This window comes from Drosophila eugracilis, unplaced genomic scaffold (genome assembly GCF_018153835.1).
Source record: "Drosophila eugracilis isolate 14026-0451.02 unplaced genomic scaffold, ASM1815383v1 contig_90, whole genome shotgun sequence".
NCBI lineage: Eukaryota > Metazoa > Arthropoda > Insecta > Diptera > Drosophilidae > Drosophila > Drosophila eugracilis.
Genome location: NW_024573812.1, coordinates 8,478,997 through 8,500,606, shown reverse-complemented (window position 1 = coordinate 8,500,606; position 21,610 = coordinate 8,478,997). Strand labels below are relative to the sequence as shown.

The window sequence follows — 21,610 nt, the reverse complement described above, 5'->3', positions numbered from 1 at the left end:
CAAAGCGTCCTGCCCCAAGGTCCTTGAGGAAAAGACAGCACGTGCTACCCGCTTAGCCAATTGATGAGTAACTCCACTACAATGTTTAGTACGCACTTGCGTGTGGTCAAAATTTTAAGACCAACTTGACACAGTTTCCCCAGAGAGCTGCGTGAGTAGCTTCCAAGGTTTATCGTCACCCCTGCCTACTAAAAAAAGCAAAAAGAAAAGCGCTGACCTAAATTTGAATCGCTCCCAAAAGAGGCTATAGAAATGTCAATGTCAATTTGTCTGAGGTTAAAACTAATTGCTTGGTTATATTTTCTCTAATTAAGTAGTTTTGATTGCACTGCATATGAGTCTATAATTGATCAATGTAATATTCATGGAATCTAGTACTGCCTGCATAAAGTGCACTCCATTTGGGTGCATTGAACTGGACAGGATGAACCAATGACCCGAGGGACACGTTTTGACCCTTTGCTGATGGTCAATGTGCAAGGCAACTCAGCACAAACACAAAATCACAAATCAAGGCGTTTCCACACACACTTCACTTTTTCCGACTTCTGATTTCTCCGACGCTTTTCGCGTTTCCAATTTTTCGGGACTTGGTTTTCGTTTCGATTCGGATTCGGATTCGATTTGCACGGCGCGCGCTTTCCTTGCAGACTGTGGCATATTCAGCGTTTCGTAGGTGTTTTATCTAATTTTTTCCTTCACGCACACCAGCGGAAGTCGTGTTTGTGTGTGAATGTTTGGCTGATTGCTGTTACCCTTTTTGGTATTGAGTATTGGTAATTGCTGCCATCGTTTGCATGCGAACGCCAAAAAAAGGAAACCTACACAAATATTACCAATAGGGAAAATCGCTGGTAAGGGCAGGTGGTGGCGGAGCGGTTGAAGTGTAGCTGATATTGAAAAGTGAAGGCGGGTCCCCCCGCAAACGAATTTTCAATTTCAATTTCACTATCATTATCTGTCGACATTTTTTGCATTGCAATTTAATAAACCTTTTCCTAGATTATAGATAATATTATCAAAGAATTTGATAGGATTTGATCATAAAAAAACAACTTAATAAAAAACTTTTCTATATTTCTTACATTTTATTATTTCATATATACTTCTTGGGCAGTTTTTTGGGCAGCCTTGAGCTTATGCTAGCTTAGGACTTAATCGACTAAGGGAAATGTGGCCAGGAAGCTATTGGGCTATTGGCTTTTGCTACTCAGTTCGTCTGCGGAGACGTGAATGGGTTGGGTGAATTCGATGTTTTCGTCGGAGACATCTAAGAAAGAAACGAAAAATAAATTAAATTGACTTTAAGTTAACTAGCCACTCACCTGATAATGTTTCTTTAAGGTTTGCAGTACTATAAATCTCCGTTAAGTTTGATAAATCATTGGAAGGCAAACTCCTTTTTCGGCGTGTCCTCAGTTGACCCAAGCTAATGTGGGTCTTGTCCACCGGCAAATCATCGTCGCCAAATTCCAGGCACTTGCCGTATACGCAATAACGCTTGCCCACCGGCGAACAGCGAGTGCCCGGAGGAAAGTGTCCATTCCGGCCATTTACCAGGTAATATCTATACTTAATGTACTCATCTTGGCAGCCCACGCGGCAACTCCGATCCGGCTCATCGATGCTGGCCGAGATCTGAGCTCCATGTCCGGATAGCCCTCGCACCTTCTGGCGATATCTGGCGCAGGTCTGCTCTGCAAACTCAGCCGCCGTTTGCAAACGTTCACAGGGTTGAATGCGATATGAGCAGAGTTGGATGCTCTCTATACCAGTTAGCCGCGAGGTCACACCCTGCACACCCTTTGAATCTTTCATGCAGTTGGAATGACAACCCGGATGCACTACCCACTCTGATTCAGCGGATGAGCTGCGATCCAGAGCGATCAGTGATGCAGAAGCCGGCGGGGGAGGCCGCGATATCTCTGGTGGATAGGACTTGTGGTAGGTCCTCCTCCTATAAGGTGATGGAGGGGCATTGATATGGTTGCCTTGGCCATAAGAAGGACGTTTGGCCACTTCTGTGGGTGTGAATACAATTACTTATTTGTTAGTATAATAAAACAGAAGTGCCCTTACCATTTTCAAAAAGATTTTTTATCGAATTTCCCTCCTGCCTTTCTGCATATCGCTGATTGGTGGTGGTCTGCTGCCTGCTTTCCTGATCGGAAGAATCTCTGGTCGGGCGCACTGATCTCGCCTGACAGAAGCTATTGTCCATCTTGAAGAAGTTCGAGGTAGAGTTATCGCAGGAAAAGCGTTCACATCGCCCGGAAATGCAGTAGGAAATATCCTCCGGCTTGTGCTGCTTCGATTGGCAGGTTGTGCCATCGGGAAATGTCCAACGCCGGGACTTGGTGCCATTATTTTTAGTGCGGCAGAAGATCTTACAAGAAGCATCCAGCGTGCTACTCAACTGCTGACCCTCACCTGTGAGATCTGGATCAGATTTCCTCGCCTGCATGCACACCTGGCTGGCAAAGTCCCCTATGGTCTGCACCGGCACCTTGTGGCATTGGTGCGAGTTGCAGGTCACAAATCGCCGATCCCTGCCCATACAACGCGATGGAAAGTTCAAACAGCTCCTGTTGAAGGTTCGAAGTCCTGTGCTGCCCTCCAGTAGCCGTCGCGACAGGCCGTACAAGCATCCGGATTCACAGGCACTTGGTTCACTCCATTCGCCCCAATTTGAAGGCGATCCAGGCAGCTCATTTCCCACAGGATTGTAGTCGTGCAGTAGTGGCGGTATCCGGTTGGGTTCATGTCTGACGATCTTCTCGTGGGTGGCTTCGGGAACGTTTTCAGATTGCCATGACTTAAGTGCCAAATAGCTTCCCTGCTTGGAGGAACGAGCCTCACAGGAGCCACCGCGGCACCACTAGCAGAAAAAAAATCACAAAATTAACATATATAAGGGAAGGAAACTTTCAAGGAATAAGGTTAAATTTAATTTCCTTTTCATTTCCTGGATACCCAAGATCTTTGCCTTACCATGTTAGCCCCACACTCGGTGCCCTCGAGGGCAGGATGCGAAGTCCAGGGCAATCCATCCTGCCGACAGTGGAGATCCCGACAGATTTCCATCTTGCTTTGGGTGCTGGCCTGCATGAAGTTCTTACCGAAACGCAACATGCACTGCTGGTTGGCATTGAAGCGTTCACCAGGAAGACGGCCACCAGCAGTATGATCCCAGTTACCATCGAACTGGTCACGGTCGAAAAGGCACTCCGCCTGAGGGTCCCTGCAAATTAATTTTACTTAGATTTTTACTTACTATTATGAACCTAACTTACATTAAGAAATCCTCAAGATAGGTTCTGGAGCACTTGGACCAGGTGACCTTGCCACTGCCCAACTTGGGAGACATGATGTGCATCGTGGGATCACAGCTAATCTCCTTGGCATCGTGTCTCATTCCCAAACTGAAAGAGAAAGCTTTTTCAATAACAGATCCTCCAAATTACCATACCACTTACTTATGACCGATTTCGTGAGCCACTACAAAGACGCTCTCAAAGTGCTTGGCCTCGTTGATCGTACAGGAATATATAGAAGTACACATTCCCTTAACCGTGGCCATGCCCACAACCTGGCTGTTGGACTTGCCTTTTTCATAGGTCACCAGATCTAGACCGGTCAAAACCAAAGCATGGTCGTAATGCAGGGGATCTGCATCAGAGAAGGGATTCAGTTTCTCCTGCCATTTGCAGAAGCTATTTAGGTAATTCTCCACATCCCTGGAACGGACCAGGCCCGGTGGATCCCAGGACTTCCAGATTTCCAGACGCTTTAGGACAAAGTTAATCCTACGACCCAGTGTGGGATGATGATATAGCAACTGGACGCCATTGATCATGGCCAGCAGAAAACTGACCACCTTGCTGTCCGTGTTCGTGGGAAAGTTCCTCTGCATATGGGCATAGAGATCGCTGTCCACAAAGATGGCTGTTTCAATGAAGAGCTCCTCCGGAATATCCGACCAGCGGGAGCGCGGAGGATTCCCAATATAGCGACGGCTTCTTCGATAATTGTTGCGGTGATGATGATGATGATGATGTCTTGGCTGGAAGCGCAATCTCAACGGGGACTGAGCCTGAGTCTGGGCCCGCAATCGCCTCCTCGGTTCGTTGAACTCCTCCGCATCGGGCTCGAACTGCAGCTGGCTGTCTAACGGTTGCGCCGTTCGCCTTGACGACGTCCCACTGTAGCCGCTTTTGTCCACTCTCGCTTGGTAGAGCACATGCGTCCCGGTGCCGAAGCGGGAGGGTAGCGGATGGATCACCAGGTCACTGCCATTCTGCTGGAACACGCCGCGCTGCGGGGATCGAGGCGTGAAAAATTAATAACCGGCGGGGATAACCCATCACCCACTCCCGCAAATCAAAACACAGACCGTTTTAATCGGAATGTGTTTATTTTGTATCATAATCATTGTTGTTATCACAAAAATAATGAATTTATTAAAATAATGCCATGGCCCAACTTACCACATTGCCGTGCTCGCAGAGATCGAGAGCAGCGGCTGGACTCCGGTAGAAGCATCTTTCCAGGCGTTTGAGAAGCTGCGGGGAGTGCTCCACGAACTGCGTTCCATTCTCGGTGCGGCGGATGAAGATGAAGGCATCGTCGATCAGCTGCGGCGACTGTTGCAGCTGCAACCGGGCCTCCACTGCCTCCTCACCCTCCTCGGCTGGTGGCGGTAGCGGTGGCTCGTCATCTGCCGAATGCATTTGAATTAATTAAACTGTTCGCATAATGACCGCAACTGGAGCAGCACGAACTGCTCTCTGGATTTCGCTTTGGATGCGGTATGGGGACTTGGGCTATTCCATTCACCTTCGACAGGCAGGCTGCGGCGTTGACGTTGCTTTTGGGGGTTCCTCTCTTCCTCCACCTCGTCCGTCACCTGTACTCCATCTGGGGGAATTTCCTCCTGCTGTTGTTGTGCCAAGTGCACGAGTTTGAATTCGGGCGCTGCCAGGTAAACAAACAACATAAATGCCTGCCATGGATCAATGCCAACAACTGCGCAGATTTCCACGCCCCCACACCACCCTTACCCACCCCCTCGGCACCAGCTTTCAGTTAGCAGTTCAAGTTTAGCATTCATTGATTGCAGTTGTTGATGTTTCGCCTCCTAGCCTAATGACATGTTGCAGTTGGTTATGGGTCATGGCTAAAAGACTTGACCCACTCGAAAAAATTATAAGCCAAATTTAGTACCAAAACTGAAACACTCTATGCTTTTCTAATGAAACTAATTTAAGATTGTATGATCATTATAAGTTCTTTTTTATTATTAATCAAATCTCTAATCTATTTTGTAAACTCTTTGTAGGCAGTATAAATATTGGCCCTTTCAAAAATCTTAATCTCAATCTTTTTAGGAACTTTTATAAAGCAGATAAGCATAGATTATGATAATATATATATATACCTTAAGGATATATATATAATAAAACACCAACATATCATTTAATAAACAGGTTAATAGGATACAAACTTTAACAAATCAGACAAAGAACATTCCTTTAAGCAAAATTCGAAAACCAAATTCAATTACCAATAACAATCCCATTTAATGACTGCTTTTGTGATTTTATTCGGCCATGGATATATTGACGTAAAAGGAAAAGCACATTTGGAGTACCCACTTATAGAAATAATTACACGTCGGTCGCTAAACAGTGATTTGTTTCGTTGGGCACTGTCTTACTGGCTATACCATCTGACGCAGTATATGGGTCAGAGTTAAGAATCTTTTCGAGCCAGTGCCTGGGGTCCAACACTTACCCTCTTCCGGAGATCGTGAGCCAAAGATCAGGGCCCGCTCGTGCTCCCTCAGATGGCCCACCAGAGTGTTCTCGTCCAGCTGCAGTGGAATGGTAGAAGAAAGAAAAAAGAGAAAGAGCAGTGAATGATGTTTAATATGCAAAGCGGAAAGTGTAACATCGCCAGCAAAGCGTTAAACAGACCAAAACAGATGCGAGCACCCATGGAGAAGGGTTTTCTCAAGTTATTTTTTCACCCAAAAAAAAAAAAAACTAAAAAATACTTTCACTAAGACAATGGGAAATTTGTACATTGAAAGAAAACCCCAATTAGACAGCCCAAACAGCTGTGCTGGGGTCACCAGATCATTGGGGGGAAAGGTTAGTACAGCAGCATGGACTAAATTGGTTAATATATACAACTTGGCCGGCCCTACATTCGCCTATATATATCTGGTACGATTTTAGTGGTGCGTGCGCCTGTTTGCACGATTATTTAATTTAATTTGTTGTAACAGTTTTCATTCGGCTTTATTTGGCTTTTGTGGAAAAGCGCGTTGCTGCCGGCGAAGCGTGAAGAGCGTTGCGGCTCTTCGAATCGAAACTCCGCCTCCGACGTAGGAGAAGGTGTTACAAATTGAAGTTGTGGGGAATGTTTATTATCAACATTGTAAAGCTGTACACAGAGGGCGTGGCAGATCGTTTACGACCGGGGATATCAGATAAAAATGGGATGCTTTTGTTTGAGGACATTTTTTATATAAACCGAGAGGTGTTAGTTTTAGGAAGATTTATGTTAGCCTTAAAAAAGTCTATACTTTGAAACATACTATAAGGAAATGCTACTACGTTTACCTATTAATTTTAATTAACATAACCATAGAATGTAAGTTCTGTTGTAATCTTATTTGCCTGAGATATGACATGAAATAAATATTCATACATAAGTCACTGCCTTATAACTTAACTTGGTTTTTAGCAATTTCCCACGAGTCCCTTTTTGAGATTTCATATTTATGACAACTTTTAGTTACATCTTTTAATTAAATATTTCCATTTAGGCTGAAGATAGTGCTGTTAGGACATTTATTGGCCCTGGATAAAAAAACTAAAAACTTTAAAAACAAAACTATATATACTAATAAGTTCACTTTATTGACTAAAACCTCTAAAAAGTAAAGTTTACACCAAAAACTTTATTTGCAGTTGAAAAGGCCCATGATATAGAGACCACACCTTGAGGAACCTATACCCTTTTCCGATCTCCGGTATTACTTAACTTTTTCCAAATCTTTCCGCTGAACTTTGCCAAAGGCAAACAATGTTCGATGAAATGGACACTAATTGGCTGCAAGGGCAACAGCATAAAAAGAGCAAATCAACATGAAAGAGTCGGCGATTGCCGGAAAAGCCCCAAACAAACAGCAACAATAACCCGATGACAAAACTAAGCGAGAGAGAGATATAAAGAGAGAGGGGGAAAAGCGGAAAAGTGCAGGTATGCTCATAGTAATCACCCGCCAAGCTGATTATGTGATGAAATTTTGCGTGACCCGTGGGCACAATGAGCAAAAAACTAGGAGAGAAGAGCGGAAAATAAGAGTACAAGAAAAATAAGGGTAAAATGGCGAAAACTAGAAACCAACACGTGGAAATTATATCACAGAAAATTGCCTTCGGGCCAATTTAAGAAACTAAAGGAGTGCGAATGCAAAAAAGGGGGAAAATCACGTAATCAACAGCGTAACCAAGCGAACGATTCTAAAGTGTGTCTTCCGAAAGGGTCAATAACTTGGCTAAAAACAACAAGAGGGAACCGCCTGTCACTCGGGATAGTCCAAATCATGGGAAATGTCTGAGAATTTTTCATGATTTCGAGGCAGCTGCAGTAGCCAGCTGGTGGCAATATTGTTTGCAATTCCCATTAATCGTGTGATGAATTCCTGAAATACAGACGAAGCTCAAATTAAGAGCATTGGGATTTTGGGAAAAGTTCGGGAAAGGGGCTAGAAGAGGTTGACCGAGACATCACACGAGTCGTGTGTAATTCGACAAGTTGTCGCCTAATGTTTATTGGGTTAAAGCTCTCGTGTTACCAAAACATATTCCAACGCCCATTTCTGCAGAGGTCATTCAACGTCTCATCTTTCTCGTTCTACTCCTCAACCTCCACATTTTCCCCCTGGAACTCCCTGGCAATTTTTCTGCTTAGCTTTTCAAACCCAAGTTGAGTCAGACATTATGTTTTTGCGTTTTTTCGGTTTCTTTTTTTTTCGGCTTACATGTTCTGTCTATATGGCGATTTTGTATGCTCTTTATTGGTCACTTGACGCATACGTAGATGGATGATCACCTGTTTTTGTAAATGGGTTAATCGTATGACATTCAAGAACGTTTACACTGGGGAAAATAGTTTACTATTTACCTAAGAGCTCTTTTATAGTTACTGGAATTTAGCTCTATTACTAATTTATAACAAGTAATCTATGAAATGTAATTTGAAATTGTGTACCTATCTATCATTTTTATTATATTTACAATTATGCTAGTGCCTCCTTGTTTATAATCGAATGTAATCAAAGATATAGGTTGAATATTAACAAAGATATAACTAAAGATATAAAAATAAATAACTTTTTTATGTGGCTATCATCTGAAACAACTTTAAGCTATTTAAAAAATATAATTGTTTTCGTTCACTTTGCCATCAATGCTTAGTATTTTACATTCCTTTAAGAAAGTTAGTTAATAAACAAAAAAAAATATGATTTATTCCAAAGTTGTACTGCAAATTGCAAGTTTTCTTGACATACTTTATTTCTCCACATGATCGAACCGAGATATTATATATCACATATCACCCGAAAATAAGGCCATTGACAAGTTTTGATTGATATCCTGAGTCACCTCAAGCTTAAGCTATGAGCAGAGATGTGACATTATAATGACTAAAAATCGAGGACAAAGAAATAATTTACGCGACACATTCTATAGATTAGCAATGAATAATAAACGAATTTGACTTTCAACTCTTAAAATGCGAAGTGCACCTGCAAAGCTAATGCATAGCTCATGGTGCGACAATGAGCCACAATTGATTGATATCGGGACTCACCTCAATGCCATTATAGTGGAAGCTCCTCTTTCGACGCAGCTCAATGCTGACGGATTTCGGACTTGCTGTGGAGGAGGCGGAGGAGGCAGCGGTGGCATCGATTAGCAGCCACAAGGTGGTCAAAACAATTAAAGCCAAACGACGGTGCCGATTAGATCCAATTGCTGAGACAGTCATAACGATGCGTTGACGATGTCGTTTTCTGGGACTTTTCAGCTGGCTATTGTAATGCTCCGAGTAGACTAATCGCTCTTTGTTGGTGCAACAACCAAGCGACGATTGTTGCATAAATTGCAAATATATTATTCCTCAGGCTTCGGACCGATTTCGGTACTTTGCGTCATAATTTTGTGCTTCTTTTTTTTCTTTTTGAGGCTCGGAGTTACATTTTCCAGCTGCGAAAATCGAGGGTGGAAAACTCAGGAGCCGCGATTTCTCGAGAGAGAGGCACGATCGTGTGTGCGGCTCTGCACTTTTACAGCAGTTAATTTAACTGTTTATGCACTAATTAATTGCCCAGGCATTGCATTACAACTCATTTGTTGTGGGCCACTTTTTGCACTCACTCTATCTCATTTGGTTTTCTATTTTTCTGTTTGTTTTATTTTACTTAACTTTAGTTTGTTGCCTAAGTTCTTCCTTATAGATTGATCGGCACTCGAGATAAGGCGAAATGGTGCTTGAAATCAAATTTATTGGCCGACAACAGACGGTTGCTGTTCTGGATTGCCAATATGTACATATAATGCCAGTCTTTTGTTTTCACATTTAAACGCACTTATTTTTATTTAAACGCCAGCGCACAATTAAGCAGCCAGCAACAACAAGCACACACGGCACCCATATAGATAGATCATCGTCTCTGGAGCATAACGATCTTCTGGTTTATGTCCATAGCCGAAATGAATTTTTATATACAAATAAATAAACTAAGCTCAGCGACAGCCAAAATCGCTAAATCACTCCGAAATCTGACCGTTTGTCGGGTATTTAAAACGATTTAGTGGAGGTCAGTGCGCGCTGGATCGATCGAAGGACTTTTTTCGGAGGGGGCTGCAGATGAAAGAGTCGGCTGCAGAGTTGCAGAAAGAGACGGGGCGAGAGCGAGGCAATCAACCACTCGCGACGACGGCACTTTTGCGAATGAAATGTGAAAATCACGGAAAACTTGAACACACGATCGTCGCTTGGCGCTTGGCTCTTGACGCTTGATTCTCGTTTGGCTTCGCTTTTCGGCTAGAGTTCGCTAAAAAAAAAAAGCACACTCCGAGCCGAAACACCAACACCGACTCATAAATATATGCTAATGAGCCAGAGCGCCGGAAGAAGAGAAGAAGAATGCTCCAACCGTTAAGACAGAGCAAAGGGCCAAACAAAAAAAGGAAAATGTGTGTGTCTTACGGAAAAAAACGGTGGCAAAAATCTGAGGCGATTGTTTTGTGGTCAAGTGCTTGAAAATGATGGAGCAGACGAAAACTTGACACTGATCATCAGCAAAAAAAGGCTGAGGAGAGGCAAGAATTATGCTGCATTTCCGCTGTTTAGTTTCGATGTTCTGCGGCCTGTGGCAGCAGGAAACCTTAAATCAGTGAATGCAAATCAGGGAGGCTCCAAAACAAACCGAACACAGCCAATTGAAGTGATCAACTTTTAATTGAAGCAATAAGTGCCTGATGCAACGGCCACTGTGAAGAGGGGCAGTCAGAGCGATGCCTCAATTAAAATGCAAAGACATTATCAATCAAAAAGTTTGAGCATTTAAAATAGGAATTTAATTGTCTTTCAACTGTCTTTTCATATTTAATATTTCAACCGTTTTTCATAAAATCTTTAATATTAAATAAATTGTAATCTTATGATATTTACATTATTTCGGTTATGAGTGAGTTTCAAATTTGAATTTAAATTTAATAGGCAGCACTGTTTCGATTGTGAATTCCGATAGGCGATAGCTAAGATGTGTTAAAATGTGATGTGGTATAAAATTGATTCGGATATCTTCATTTACACTGGAACTGCTTGTTAAATTGTCATTCTTATAGCATAATAGATAGCAATTATTAATTATCGAAACTAACACTGCTTAGGTGGTAATATTTTTACATATAATTTTTGGTTTAGTTAACATGGATGAAAATTATATGTACAGAAAAGTAAAAAAATAAAAGAGCAGTATAACTAAAATAACTTGGAACTTACTTGGATTTTACACCATTACAAATACCATTCAATTCAATAGAATACCACAAAAATTTTCTACTTCTTATTTACATACTTCAAAAAAAAAATATACCTTGTTATATACCAAACGTTCTATAACCACTGATTTATCGATTAATGCAACGCCGCCTTTTTCGATTATCTTCGACGGTCACATTATATCATTCTGGCTTTGCATTTTCAAATTCAAACTGCAGCTTGGCATCGCTTCGTGAGCTCGATCAGGTTTTCGGAGGATTGACTAAGTCTCAGCAACACTCGACTTTAAAATTGTACATTATATTTATCTATTTAACTGTTCGGACAACAAATTCCATATCTAAACCAAAATCGACGTTCAAAAAAGAAACGCGACTAATTGTAAAAAAAAAGTTATAAAAATATTTGGCGTCCGCTGATCTTTGTGTGTTACTCGTCTTTGTATAAATAAAAAGAAATAATCAAAATGGTGGGCACAACACTAAAATTGCGCGGCGACGAGGTGAGTTTATTCTAAATTATTAAAAAGGGACTGTAAAAAGATTTTATAAAAGTTCTAAATATAGCGGGCTCATTATCATTGCGACGCCATTGCAGCGTGGGCAAGAATAGGGTACGAAGAGTAAGCGGAGAAAGAGAATGAGAAGAGAGTGTGTAGAAGAGGGGGTGAAAGAGTACCGTTTGTCCTAGGCCTCTCGGTTTGTTGTTGTTGTAATTCCTTTAGTCACATTTTGGCGCAATTTTCCAGTTGTGATACTTGTACCGCTAATTATTGCCCTCCACTCTTTGTTTTCGCACATAATCATAAAGCAGATAAATAGAGAATAAATCTTGCTGTTCTTTTTATAAAATGGCCGCAGTATAGATAAATTTGATTTCATTATTTAAAAATGTCAATTCTAAAAATATTAAATAAAATATTTGCTTATACTGTATTTAATTAAATAAATAAATATTTAATTAAATAAAGTATAATACTGAGATTTTGTAGTTACATTAAGAAATCATAAATTAAACTAAACGAAGTTTAATTAATTTTACTAAAAATTATTTTCAGAACGCTTCGGAGAATTTCAAGCAAGTGCAACTGAAGAAATTGACGGTGCCTTCACAGGAGGCAACAACAAAACGCGCTGCTTTGGGAGATTTACAAAACCGAGGTGTAACTCGCGCCATTGCTGCTAAAGATGCCGCACAGAAAGAGTAAGTGAACGATAATTGACTTTTGCAAGTTCAATCGTCCATCATATGCGTATTATCTGTAATAGGTCCAAGGATCTCAAGCTCACAGATGCCCTTCGCAACGCCAAGGCTCGGGTGGACACTCACTGGAAGAAACAGGTCGTGGGAACCACCACTAATGGCAATACCGCCGCTCCGCCCAAGACGAACGAAGCGGGCGTGGCGGCCTTTTTGCGCTCGAATTCAGTAAGAAATCGCGTTCCAACCAAGACGACGGTTGAACCTGTTAAGGGTAAGTAATCAAATTTAAATCTATAATTAAAAAATAAACTTGGACTTTTACATAAATAACTTTTAAATTGATTCAATACACTACTCATAACCATTGCAATAACACCATTTTTTCAAATCCCTAGTTACAGCCAAGCCTAGTTCCACCGAAAATGTCAACGAGCCCACCTTAAAACGCGAGGACAGCAATCTGTCAAAGAAATCGCTGACCAAACTTCGCGCTGCATTGGCCAAACCCATGATGGGAGTTTCCGGAATTCGTCCGGTGGCAGTTGTCCGTAAAGAGGCAGAAATTAAGAAGGAAGTGCCAGAAGCCAAGAAGGAAGTTACCAAGATGCCTCTAGTTAAAACCAGCAGTCTTATCACTACAACCACATCGACGTTGCCAACCACAATGTCTCTTTCCAGCAAACGATTGGCTGGAATTGAGGATATTGATGCCAACGACAAAGATAACCTGGTTTTGGTCTCTGAATATGTAAACGATATCTATGATTACTTGTACCAGGTGGAACAGGAGCAGACTATTTACAAGGATCATTTGGCCGGACAAAAGGAGGTGTCCCACAACATGCGTGCCGTGCTGATCGATTGGATCAATGAGGTCCACCTGCAGTTCCACCTGGCGGCAGAAACCTTCCAGCTGGCAGTGGCCATTATTGATCGTTATCTCCAAGTAGTCAAGGATACTAAGCGCACTTTCTTGCAATTGGTAGGAGTGACAGCTCTTTTCATTGCTACTAAATACGAGGAGCTATTCCCTCCAGCCATCGGGGATTTTGTTTTTATCACGGATGACACTTACACAGCCCGGCAGATTCGCCAAATGGAGCTACAGATCTTTAAGGCCATAGACTGTAATCTGTCGCGTCCGCTGCCGATTCATTTCTTGCGGCGCTATTCGAAGGCTGCCGGCGCTGAAGATGAACACCATGCCATGTCGAAGTACTTTATTGAGTTGGCTTCCGTGGACTACACCATGGCTTCATACAGGCCTTCGGAGGTAAGTTCACCATAAACTTTTATTTTTTATAAATTCCATTAGCTTTTCCTATAATTTTATATAATTATGTTCAGTTTACGAAAGGTTTATTAAATTCTTACCACTTTATCTTCCTCTATAGATTGCTGCGGCCTCTTTGTTCCTTTCACTGCACTTAATCAATGGGAATTACCGGGCTGGCACAGGATTCAACGACCGTCACTGGACACCAACGCTGACCTTCTACTCACGCTATTCGGCCGCCCACTTGCGACCCATTACCCGGCAGATTGCAAAGCTTGCACGTAATGCTCCTCAGGCCAAACTGAAGGCCATTTATAACAAGTACCAGGGCAGCAAGTTCCAGAAGATTGCGCTGCGAACGGAGCTAAGTGGGGCGCTGATGGATTCCATTGTGGGACAGAGCTTGAAGAAGTAGTCTGGGCCAGGGCGTAGTGGAAGACACAGAATTATCTAGTTTAGTTTAATTTGTTTTCATTTTTTAAATTTTTAGCGTATTCAATATTCTGTTCGTTTCGTGTTCGTTACAAATTGCCTATAATAACCGTAGTCTCATTAATGTCTTAATCATCGTCATAAGCAATTCCCCAGACATTGTAATCTGCTGGAGTCCCTTGAGCAGTTTTTGACCGCTGCCAAGATCTGGCTCCGGCATCTTTGCCCCTGGAGCACAAGTTGCTCGCGAGCCGGCCGCTGGGAGTGAGTTCCTCCGGAAAAAATAAAAACCGGACTAAACTGAAGCGCCCGCCTGCTCCTCCCGCTGGGCCATCTACTCAGTAAGGAGCGAGTGGCGGAGCAGTGGACACCGAGAGAGAGTGGGCAACGAGTTCATTTGCTGGCCGAACACATCGGCGTTGTCTCTCCAAGAAAAATATTTTATAATCATATACCCATCCTCCACCACTATTTGTATTTAGTTTTTATCTTCAATGGGAAGTAATAAATCCAAAAAACTTGTGCAAAATTATTCTCATACCTCTTGAAAATTATAAGAGACTCTAGACTATTTGTAATTTATATCATGTATTTTCACGTATTCATACAAAAAGCACCCTAAACTAGTTTTACTGTTTACAAATAAGAAATTAAAAAACTTTCAACAACTTTGATGTTTCCGAAACTGTCTGATAAATACATAGCAAATAAAGTTTGTGTAAAATTTTATTAAAATAATAATTCTACTTATTTTTTTGGGTAAATTACTGCAAATTTACATGGGTCTCCCCAGGACTTAGCTATTTGATAAGGTTTTCTTATAAATAAGTATTGATTTTTTAAAGGATTTTTTTTAGCTTTTGTCAGCATTTATTTAACATTCTATTAGCTTTTATTATCGTATATGTTGTGTTAGGAAGACTGGTATGAGCTGGTATTTAAATAACTTATTAAAACATTTACAACATATATAGTTTAATGTATTAGAGTTTTTTGGTTTATAATTCCTTTTTAAATTAATTTTACTAGAGCTACAAACACATACACACTACATATGCATGAACATACAACTCGATTTGACAGCTGATGAGTGTGAGAAATGTTTCACGTCATGAAAAAAAAAATCAGGAACCAGACAGACAGAGATGAATATAGACCCTTTGCGAAGGACAGATTTCTTGTGTCCTTTGTCCTGCATTCTTATCAATCCTGAATACACAAACTACAAATGGCTATACCCTGTACCTATGTATGTACATATAAATATACATAAGTACACACATATAACTGGCACCCTGAGGGAAGGTCACCTTCCCGATCGCAGGTCAGTTACTTCTATTTCTTTTCCGTCTCTTCCCTTCCTTCTTCCCATTTTCAGGGTTCTCTCTTTTTTGTTTTCTGTGCCCTGTTCCATGGGCAACAGTAATTGCCAAGCACATTGCTCGCACGTGGCTGTGTGTGAGTGTGTCGCTTTCAGACTTTTGTGTATGTGGGTGTCTATCTCACTTTTCTCTTGTACAGTAATAACTTGATACAACGAAGTAATACAAATAAGTGTTATGAAAAAAAAATTACGAATGAGCATGCCAAAAAATGTAAAAGATTTTAAGATAAGTTAAGATTTATTTAGCACAACATTGCCCTGAGTTAATTGTTTTTCAATGATCAAGTTACTAATCACGTTCACATACAAACATATATGTATGTATGTACGTATACTAAGAAATTAGTTTTGACTGAAAATTGAGTTATTAGCTTTTAGTATTTTAATATTAAAAATACTTTGACTGGAATAAGATGAATCGCTTCTCTAGACTCTTAATTTCTAAAAAAAAATTTTAACAACTAATAAAGAGATACTTTGCTTAAAAACTCCTAAAAGAAATGTTAGATTTACCGTAATACTGTATTTCTTATAGACAAAGGAGAGTTTATAATTTGTATTGCGTTCCAAGAATTTTTATAATGTTCGCCTTTTAGAGCGCTCACTGTATTTAGCCTGCTGCTTTTGCTGTGCGCCTGTTCGAAATTTAAGTTTGACGGTTTTATGGCCCTCATTAATTTTTGTTTACGGTCAAACAAATGTAATAAAAAGAAAGTAATTTTTCTTGCCGCCCCCTTATCCACCATTGTGGCATATTTTATGTTGGCTGCCACTGGCAATCGGCGTCATAAAAACTTCAGACCGTATAAATCGGGTTTACAGTTTTTGGGTCTTAGGCCGCCTTTTTTGTTTTTGGAAATTTCTTGCTTTCGTTTCTGGCTTGCTGTTAACGAAATATGCACAGAACCACTCCGAACCACCGGGCTGGGGTCTTTATTTAATCCTGCTCCTTGGAGAGCAGAGAGTCGCTCAGGTAACTCAGCGAGGGGTGGCTAATTCGAACAGTGGTCAGGGGGTTACGGTAACCCAAAGGACGAGGTGAGGAAAGACATCTGCTTGTCTTATGGCGGATCAGCTGAAAGCAAGATTAGTCCTGGAAACCCATAGAAAGCCGCGGGATCTTTATTAAGAGTAAGATTATGACATGACTACCAAGATATTTAAATAGGTCCATCTCAATATGCCCTTGTTAAGCAGGAACATCAATACAATAAACAATATGCATAACTGCATCTTAAAAAGTCCTTTAACGCTAAAATAGTTTTATACTAGGCTAAACTCAACTTGGGATACTTTGTTCTATAATAGAAGGGTTTGAAAAATTCGTCGGTGTTTTAGAAGTCAAGTGAATTAAGTTTTTCAAATTATAAATTTATATCAAAGAAAATGGCAAACAACATGTTGCTAAACTGGAACCAACCTCCCCAGCAATCGAAAGGATGTAGTAAGTTTATCAACATTAAAAAAGCAAGCAAAAAGAAACTAAACCAGTTCTTAACTCTTAACTAATTATATTTTTTAGAAGCATGTAAGATGTCCAATTTAGATAAAAAAAATATAGTAAATCAGAGTGATACAAAAAACTCATCTTAGTTTAGAGAAATTTTTCTGGGAAAGTTTCAGAGATTTTAAAAAATTGTATTTTAAAATATTTAATTCCCATCAATGAAGAAACATTTGGCTTATTTAGAGTATAATTTAGTATCGTGTTTAATTCATCATCGTTTCACAATCATCCTCAGACATTTCGATTACAATATTTCAAATATTGATTACATATTAAAGGTAGAAGAACAACGTGGGATTATCTATCGTTTAGGAGGTTGGAGGAACCGTACGGACATTTCACTGAAATTCGAAACCGGATTCGGCTAGGAAACGCTTTCCAGTCCGCCGCCTGCGCCTGCTCTCTCTCTCCCAAGATTTTGCGGCATGACGACGCAGGACCACGGAATAGAATCGATCCCAGGCGGATACGTAGGAAAACATGAATGTGCAAAGAAGTTTTCTCTTTTTTTTTTGTATAATTTCTGTTTATCTTAAGCATTAAGTTGGTATCTTTTTTTATGATGACGCGCGGATGGCAACATTATTCGAGCCATCTAAGATGTTAATTGCACGCAACTGATCTATTCTTCGTTTTGCTGAGGCAGGCTTAACCCTGGAAGGTGGACATGAACTTGGCAACAACGTCCTTCAGCTTGGCATCGGACGCCTCCGAGATAGCACCGTCCTTGGCGATGGTGTCGAGCAGAGCCTGCTCAGAGGTCTTGATGTGCTGCAAGAACTCCTTCTCGAACTTGGTGATCTTGGCGGGATCCATCTTGTCCAGATGACCCCGCACACCGCAGTAGATGACAGCGACCTAGGAGATGGGGTGAAGCATTAGAAATTAGTTTTTAAAAAGGTATCCCTTAAATGCCCGATATCCAATTACTAGTTCCTAAATGGATAGCTTGGATACCCGACATTTACTGGAATATTTGTTGCATACGCACCTGATCCTCAATGGCCATGGGCACGTACTGACCCTGCTTGAGGAGCTCAGTAAGACGCACACCACGGTTCAGCAGCTGCTGGGTAGCGGCATCCAGATCGGAACCGAACTGGGCGAAGGCAGCGACCTCACGGTACTGGGCCAACTCCAGCTTCATGGAACCAGCCACTTGCTTCATGGCCTTGGTCTGGGCAGCGGAACCCACACGGGACACAGACAGACCGACGTTAATGGCAGGGCGGATACCCTTGTAGAACAATTCGGTCTCCAAGAAGATCTGTCCATCGGTAATCGAGATGACGTTGGTTGGAATGTAGGCGGACACATCACCAGCCTGGGTCTCGATCACGGGCAGGGCAGTCAGGGAACCACCTCCCATGGCGGGGGACATCTTGGCGGCACGCTCCAACAGACGCGAATGCAGGTAGAACACATCACCGGGGTAGGCCTCACGACCTGGGGGACGACGCAGCAGCAGGGACATCTGACGGTAGGCAACAGCCTGCTTGGACAAATCATCGTAGATGATCAGGGCGTGCTTGCCCTTGTCGCGGAAGTACTCGCCCATGGCGCATCCAGAGTAGGGAGCCAAGTACTGCAGGGGAGCAGCATCGGAGGCAGTAGCCGACACAATGACGGAGTAGCCCATGGCGCCGGAGTCAGTCAGACGCTTCACGATCTGGGCGACAGTGGAACGCTTCTGGCCAATGGCGACGTAGATGCAGTACAGTTTCTTGGACTCATCCTGAGCTTCGTTGAAACGCTTCTGGTTGATGATGGTATCGATGGCCAGAGCGGTCTTACTGTTGATCAAATAGAAAATCGGATGGTTAGTTAGTGCTAAGAATGACATTGTTTTTGTTCTTGTTTGCTATTTGTTATATTAGACTTCACTTTAACTTAATGATTTTCCTAGACAAGCTTTCAATAGATTAATATTGACGAATGTATGCATTCTTCGAATTGTTATTTCGTTTAAACTTATTATCTTTTAAAACTTTTCACGTGGTTCTAGAATAGCATGACATTTTGTTGCAGTCAATAGCTTAAAATATATTACTAGAAAGGAATTATTAGTATATCCATATTATCTTACCCGGTCTGACGATCGCCAATGATCAGCTCACGCTGACCACGACCAATGGGCACCAGAGAGTCGACGGCCTTGATACCGGTCTGCATGGGCTCCCTCACGGACACACGGGGAATGATGCCGGGGGCCTTGATGCCGACACGGAAACGGTCCTTGGTGTTGATGGCACCCTTGCCGTCAATGGCATTTCCCAGGGCATCGACGACGCGACCCAGCAGCTCATCACCGACGGGCACATCCACGATGGCACCGGTACGCTTGACGATATCTCCCTGCTTGATCAGCTTGTCATTACCGAACACCACAACACCGACGTTGTCGGGCTCCAAGTTAAGGGCCATGCCCTTCAAGCCGGAGGAGAACTCCACCATCTCATCGGCCTGGATGTTGTTCAGACCGTACACACGGGCGATACCATCACCAATGCTCAGCACACGGCCGGTCTCCTCCAAATCGGCTTTAGGGGCGACACCCAGGATGCGCTCCTCCAGGATGTTGGAGATCTCAGCGCTGCGCTGCGTGCTGGCAACATGGAACTTGCGGGCAGCAAGGCTGGCGGCGGGGTAGGCGGCTTTGGAGGCGACCTGTAAGAGAGGAGGGTAATCAATGTGATTGTGGGAGATTATGTAAGGTGTAGGCGCATTGGATAACCCACGGAGTAGAAAAATCCAAACCACCCTTTCTGCGGCTATTAATCTGTTCTTTAATAAATAGAAAACCTCCTATAGGGTAACTGTCTGTTGGTATCTCTACATTTGTATTCCATTCCACCTTCACCACTTGCTTGACTGGCGCACATAACCTCAAACTTTTCTTCCACCGCATCACCCCCTTCAACACAATTATGTAATCTGACCGCAAAAACAAAGACTTTTTAACTATTTTCACACACTTTTAGCAGGAATTTAACCAACAAATAGTACTTTTTTTTGGCTAATTCTTAGTTTGCACTGATTATGTAACCCTGACAATCAGCGGCCGCTCTGTTATTTGCCGCATTGCGTAACAATAAATTCTTGCCAAAAAAGCAGGGAAATCTATTTAAATACTGGCTATACATTTGAACAACCTTTATCCATTTGGTTGATCAAATTTGAAATAAGCACGATGCACTAATTTTTTCGCAATACCCAATCGATTTGATTATGTATGACATCTTTTTGAAAAACTTTTTTAAGGCGTATTATTCGTTGAAATTCTTGGTTAATACCTGAGTGGCAGCCTTGGGCAGGTTACGGGCGACCGAGGACGCCAGGCGGGCGGAAATCATCGACATTTTGTGAGCTTTTTAACTTTTCGCCGCAAAAGTAATTGTACAATTCCTACACCAATTCTCTCCTCACTCGTAGTACTTTTCACAAGATGGTTGCTGCCTGAGTTCGGTGTTACCGGACACTAAAATACCCAATACCTGGAAAATTTCTACAAAATGTGGTCACATTATGATTTGGTCACACTTAATGTTAACATGGATGTTAACATGTTAGCATGTGATGAAATATTGACTGCATTAGGTAGGACAGATATTAACACGAGTTAACATAAGTTCGATTTAGAAGACCATTTCTTATAGCAGTCATAAGAATGAGTCGAAAATATCAGTGCACTTTGTATAGTGGTTAACATAACACTATAACTGTTGAACTGTATTAGAGTTACCAGATGGTTGTTAGACTATTTGGTATAAAATTCACGAATTTCATTAAACGTAATACCATATTTTAAATATTCTACCGGTATCAAACAACAATTGTAAGCTAAAAATTTATTATAAAGCTGTATTGAAGAGGTACCAGTTAAATTTTTTTTTAGTAATTTGTCGATTTTAGAACGTGTTTAATGTCATTTATCAGAGCTGATTATTATTTTCTTGTTATTAACGAATCTGAAGCATCTAGAATTTTACCCCCTAATATGAATTTGTGACCAACCAGAACTTTATTTTTTCCCCGAATATTTGTAAAAATTATTTTGCTTGCATAAATACTTATGTAAAAATCCATTTTCATATATTCTTGTACTTAAATAAATGTTTAAATTTTAATATTTGTGCTATATTATTGTATTAGTGCAGGGACTTTGGAGTTAATAACATAAAATAGGGTTACTATTATTGTTCGCAAATATTTTGTTGATATTTTTTTCCTTCTATCGAAAATTATTTTCAATTTTTTATCGGGAAGTGCCTTGAAATCAAGCAAAACTGTAATAATAATATAAGTATGCCTATAAATAGTCTGTTCGGATTTGAGAAGGCAAGGAAAATAAAGAATATATTTTAAGGCATACTTTTCGGCATTAGGTGGCTTAAGGCATTACAGATTTAATTGATGTATCGCCTTTTTTTCCGTTTGGCGAATTTATACCGAACGTGCTTTTCGGAACGCTGTCAAAATATGGCACCTCTGGATGGCCGAGTTATTAAAACGGTCTGTTCATTTTGGAGACTTTCGAGCGTTTCATTGTTGCGCCGCCTCGCTTTCTCGCTCGTACGCACTGAGAGTATATAATGTGTAGATTGGGAAGGTTCCGTGGCATGCGAGAGTGGGAGGCGTGGGGGCTGGAAAGCGCCTGAACGAGAGCTAAAACCCAGAGAGAGAGAGAGAGCGGCGAGAAAGTCTCCACACCGAAGAGAAGAAG

General features: G+C 41.5%; 3 protein-coding genes across 3 annotated transcripts; 1 reads left to right on the top strand and 2 right to left on the bottom strand.

Annotated features, from left to right (window-relative positions):
• Positions 1 to 1,074: 1,074 nt before the first annotated feature.
• LOC108113305 lies at positions 1,075 to 10,030 on the bottom strand. The gene is made up of 10 exons (XM_017223857.1): positions 8,887 to 10,030; positions 5,794 to 5,872; positions 4,837 to 4,974; positions 4,488 to 4,717; positions 3,477 to 4,315; positions 3,294 to 3,422; positions 2,992 to 3,241; positions 2,080 to 2,878; positions 1,326 to 2,021; positions 1,075 to 1,270 (listed from the first exon to the last, which is right to left on the bottom strand). Exons 1-10 carry the CDS (start codon positions 9,172 to 9,174, stop codon positions 1,194 to 1,196), a joined length of 3,525 nt encoding a protein of 1,174 aa, XP_017079346.1. The 5' UTR covers positions 9,175 to 10,030; the 3' UTR covers positions 1,075 to 1,193.
• Positions 10,031 to 11,268: 1,238 nt separating this feature from the next.
• On the top strand, positions 11,269 to 14,731 carry LOC108113182 (G2/mitotic-specific cyclin-B). Its single transcript, XM_017223707.2, has 5 exons — positions 11,269 to 11,587; positions 12,143 to 12,288; positions 12,354 to 12,559; positions 12,684 to 13,561; positions 13,683 to 14,731. The coding sequence occupies exons 1-5, from the start codon at positions 11,552 to 11,554 to the stop codon at positions 13,977 to 13,979; spliced, it is 1,563 nt and encodes a 520-aa protein (XP_017079196.1). The 5' UTR covers positions 11,269 to 11,551; the 3' UTR covers positions 13,980 to 14,731.
• Positions 14,732 to 17,065: 2,334 nt separating this feature from the next.
• LOC108113135 (ATP synthase subunit alpha, mitochondrial) lies at positions 17,066 to 20,355 on the bottom strand. The gene is made up of 4 exons (XM_017223642.2): positions 20,181 to 20,355; positions 18,974 to 19,554; positions 17,879 to 18,680; positions 17,066 to 17,745 (listed from the first exon to the last, which is right to left on the bottom strand). The coding sequence occupies exons 1-4, from the start codon at positions 20,244 to 20,246 to the stop codon at positions 17,536 to 17,538; spliced, it is 1,659 nt and encodes a 552-aa protein (XP_017079131.1). The 5' UTR covers positions 20,247 to 20,355; the 3' UTR covers positions 17,066 to 17,535.
• Positions 20,356 to 21,610: the final 1,255 nt, after the last annotated feature.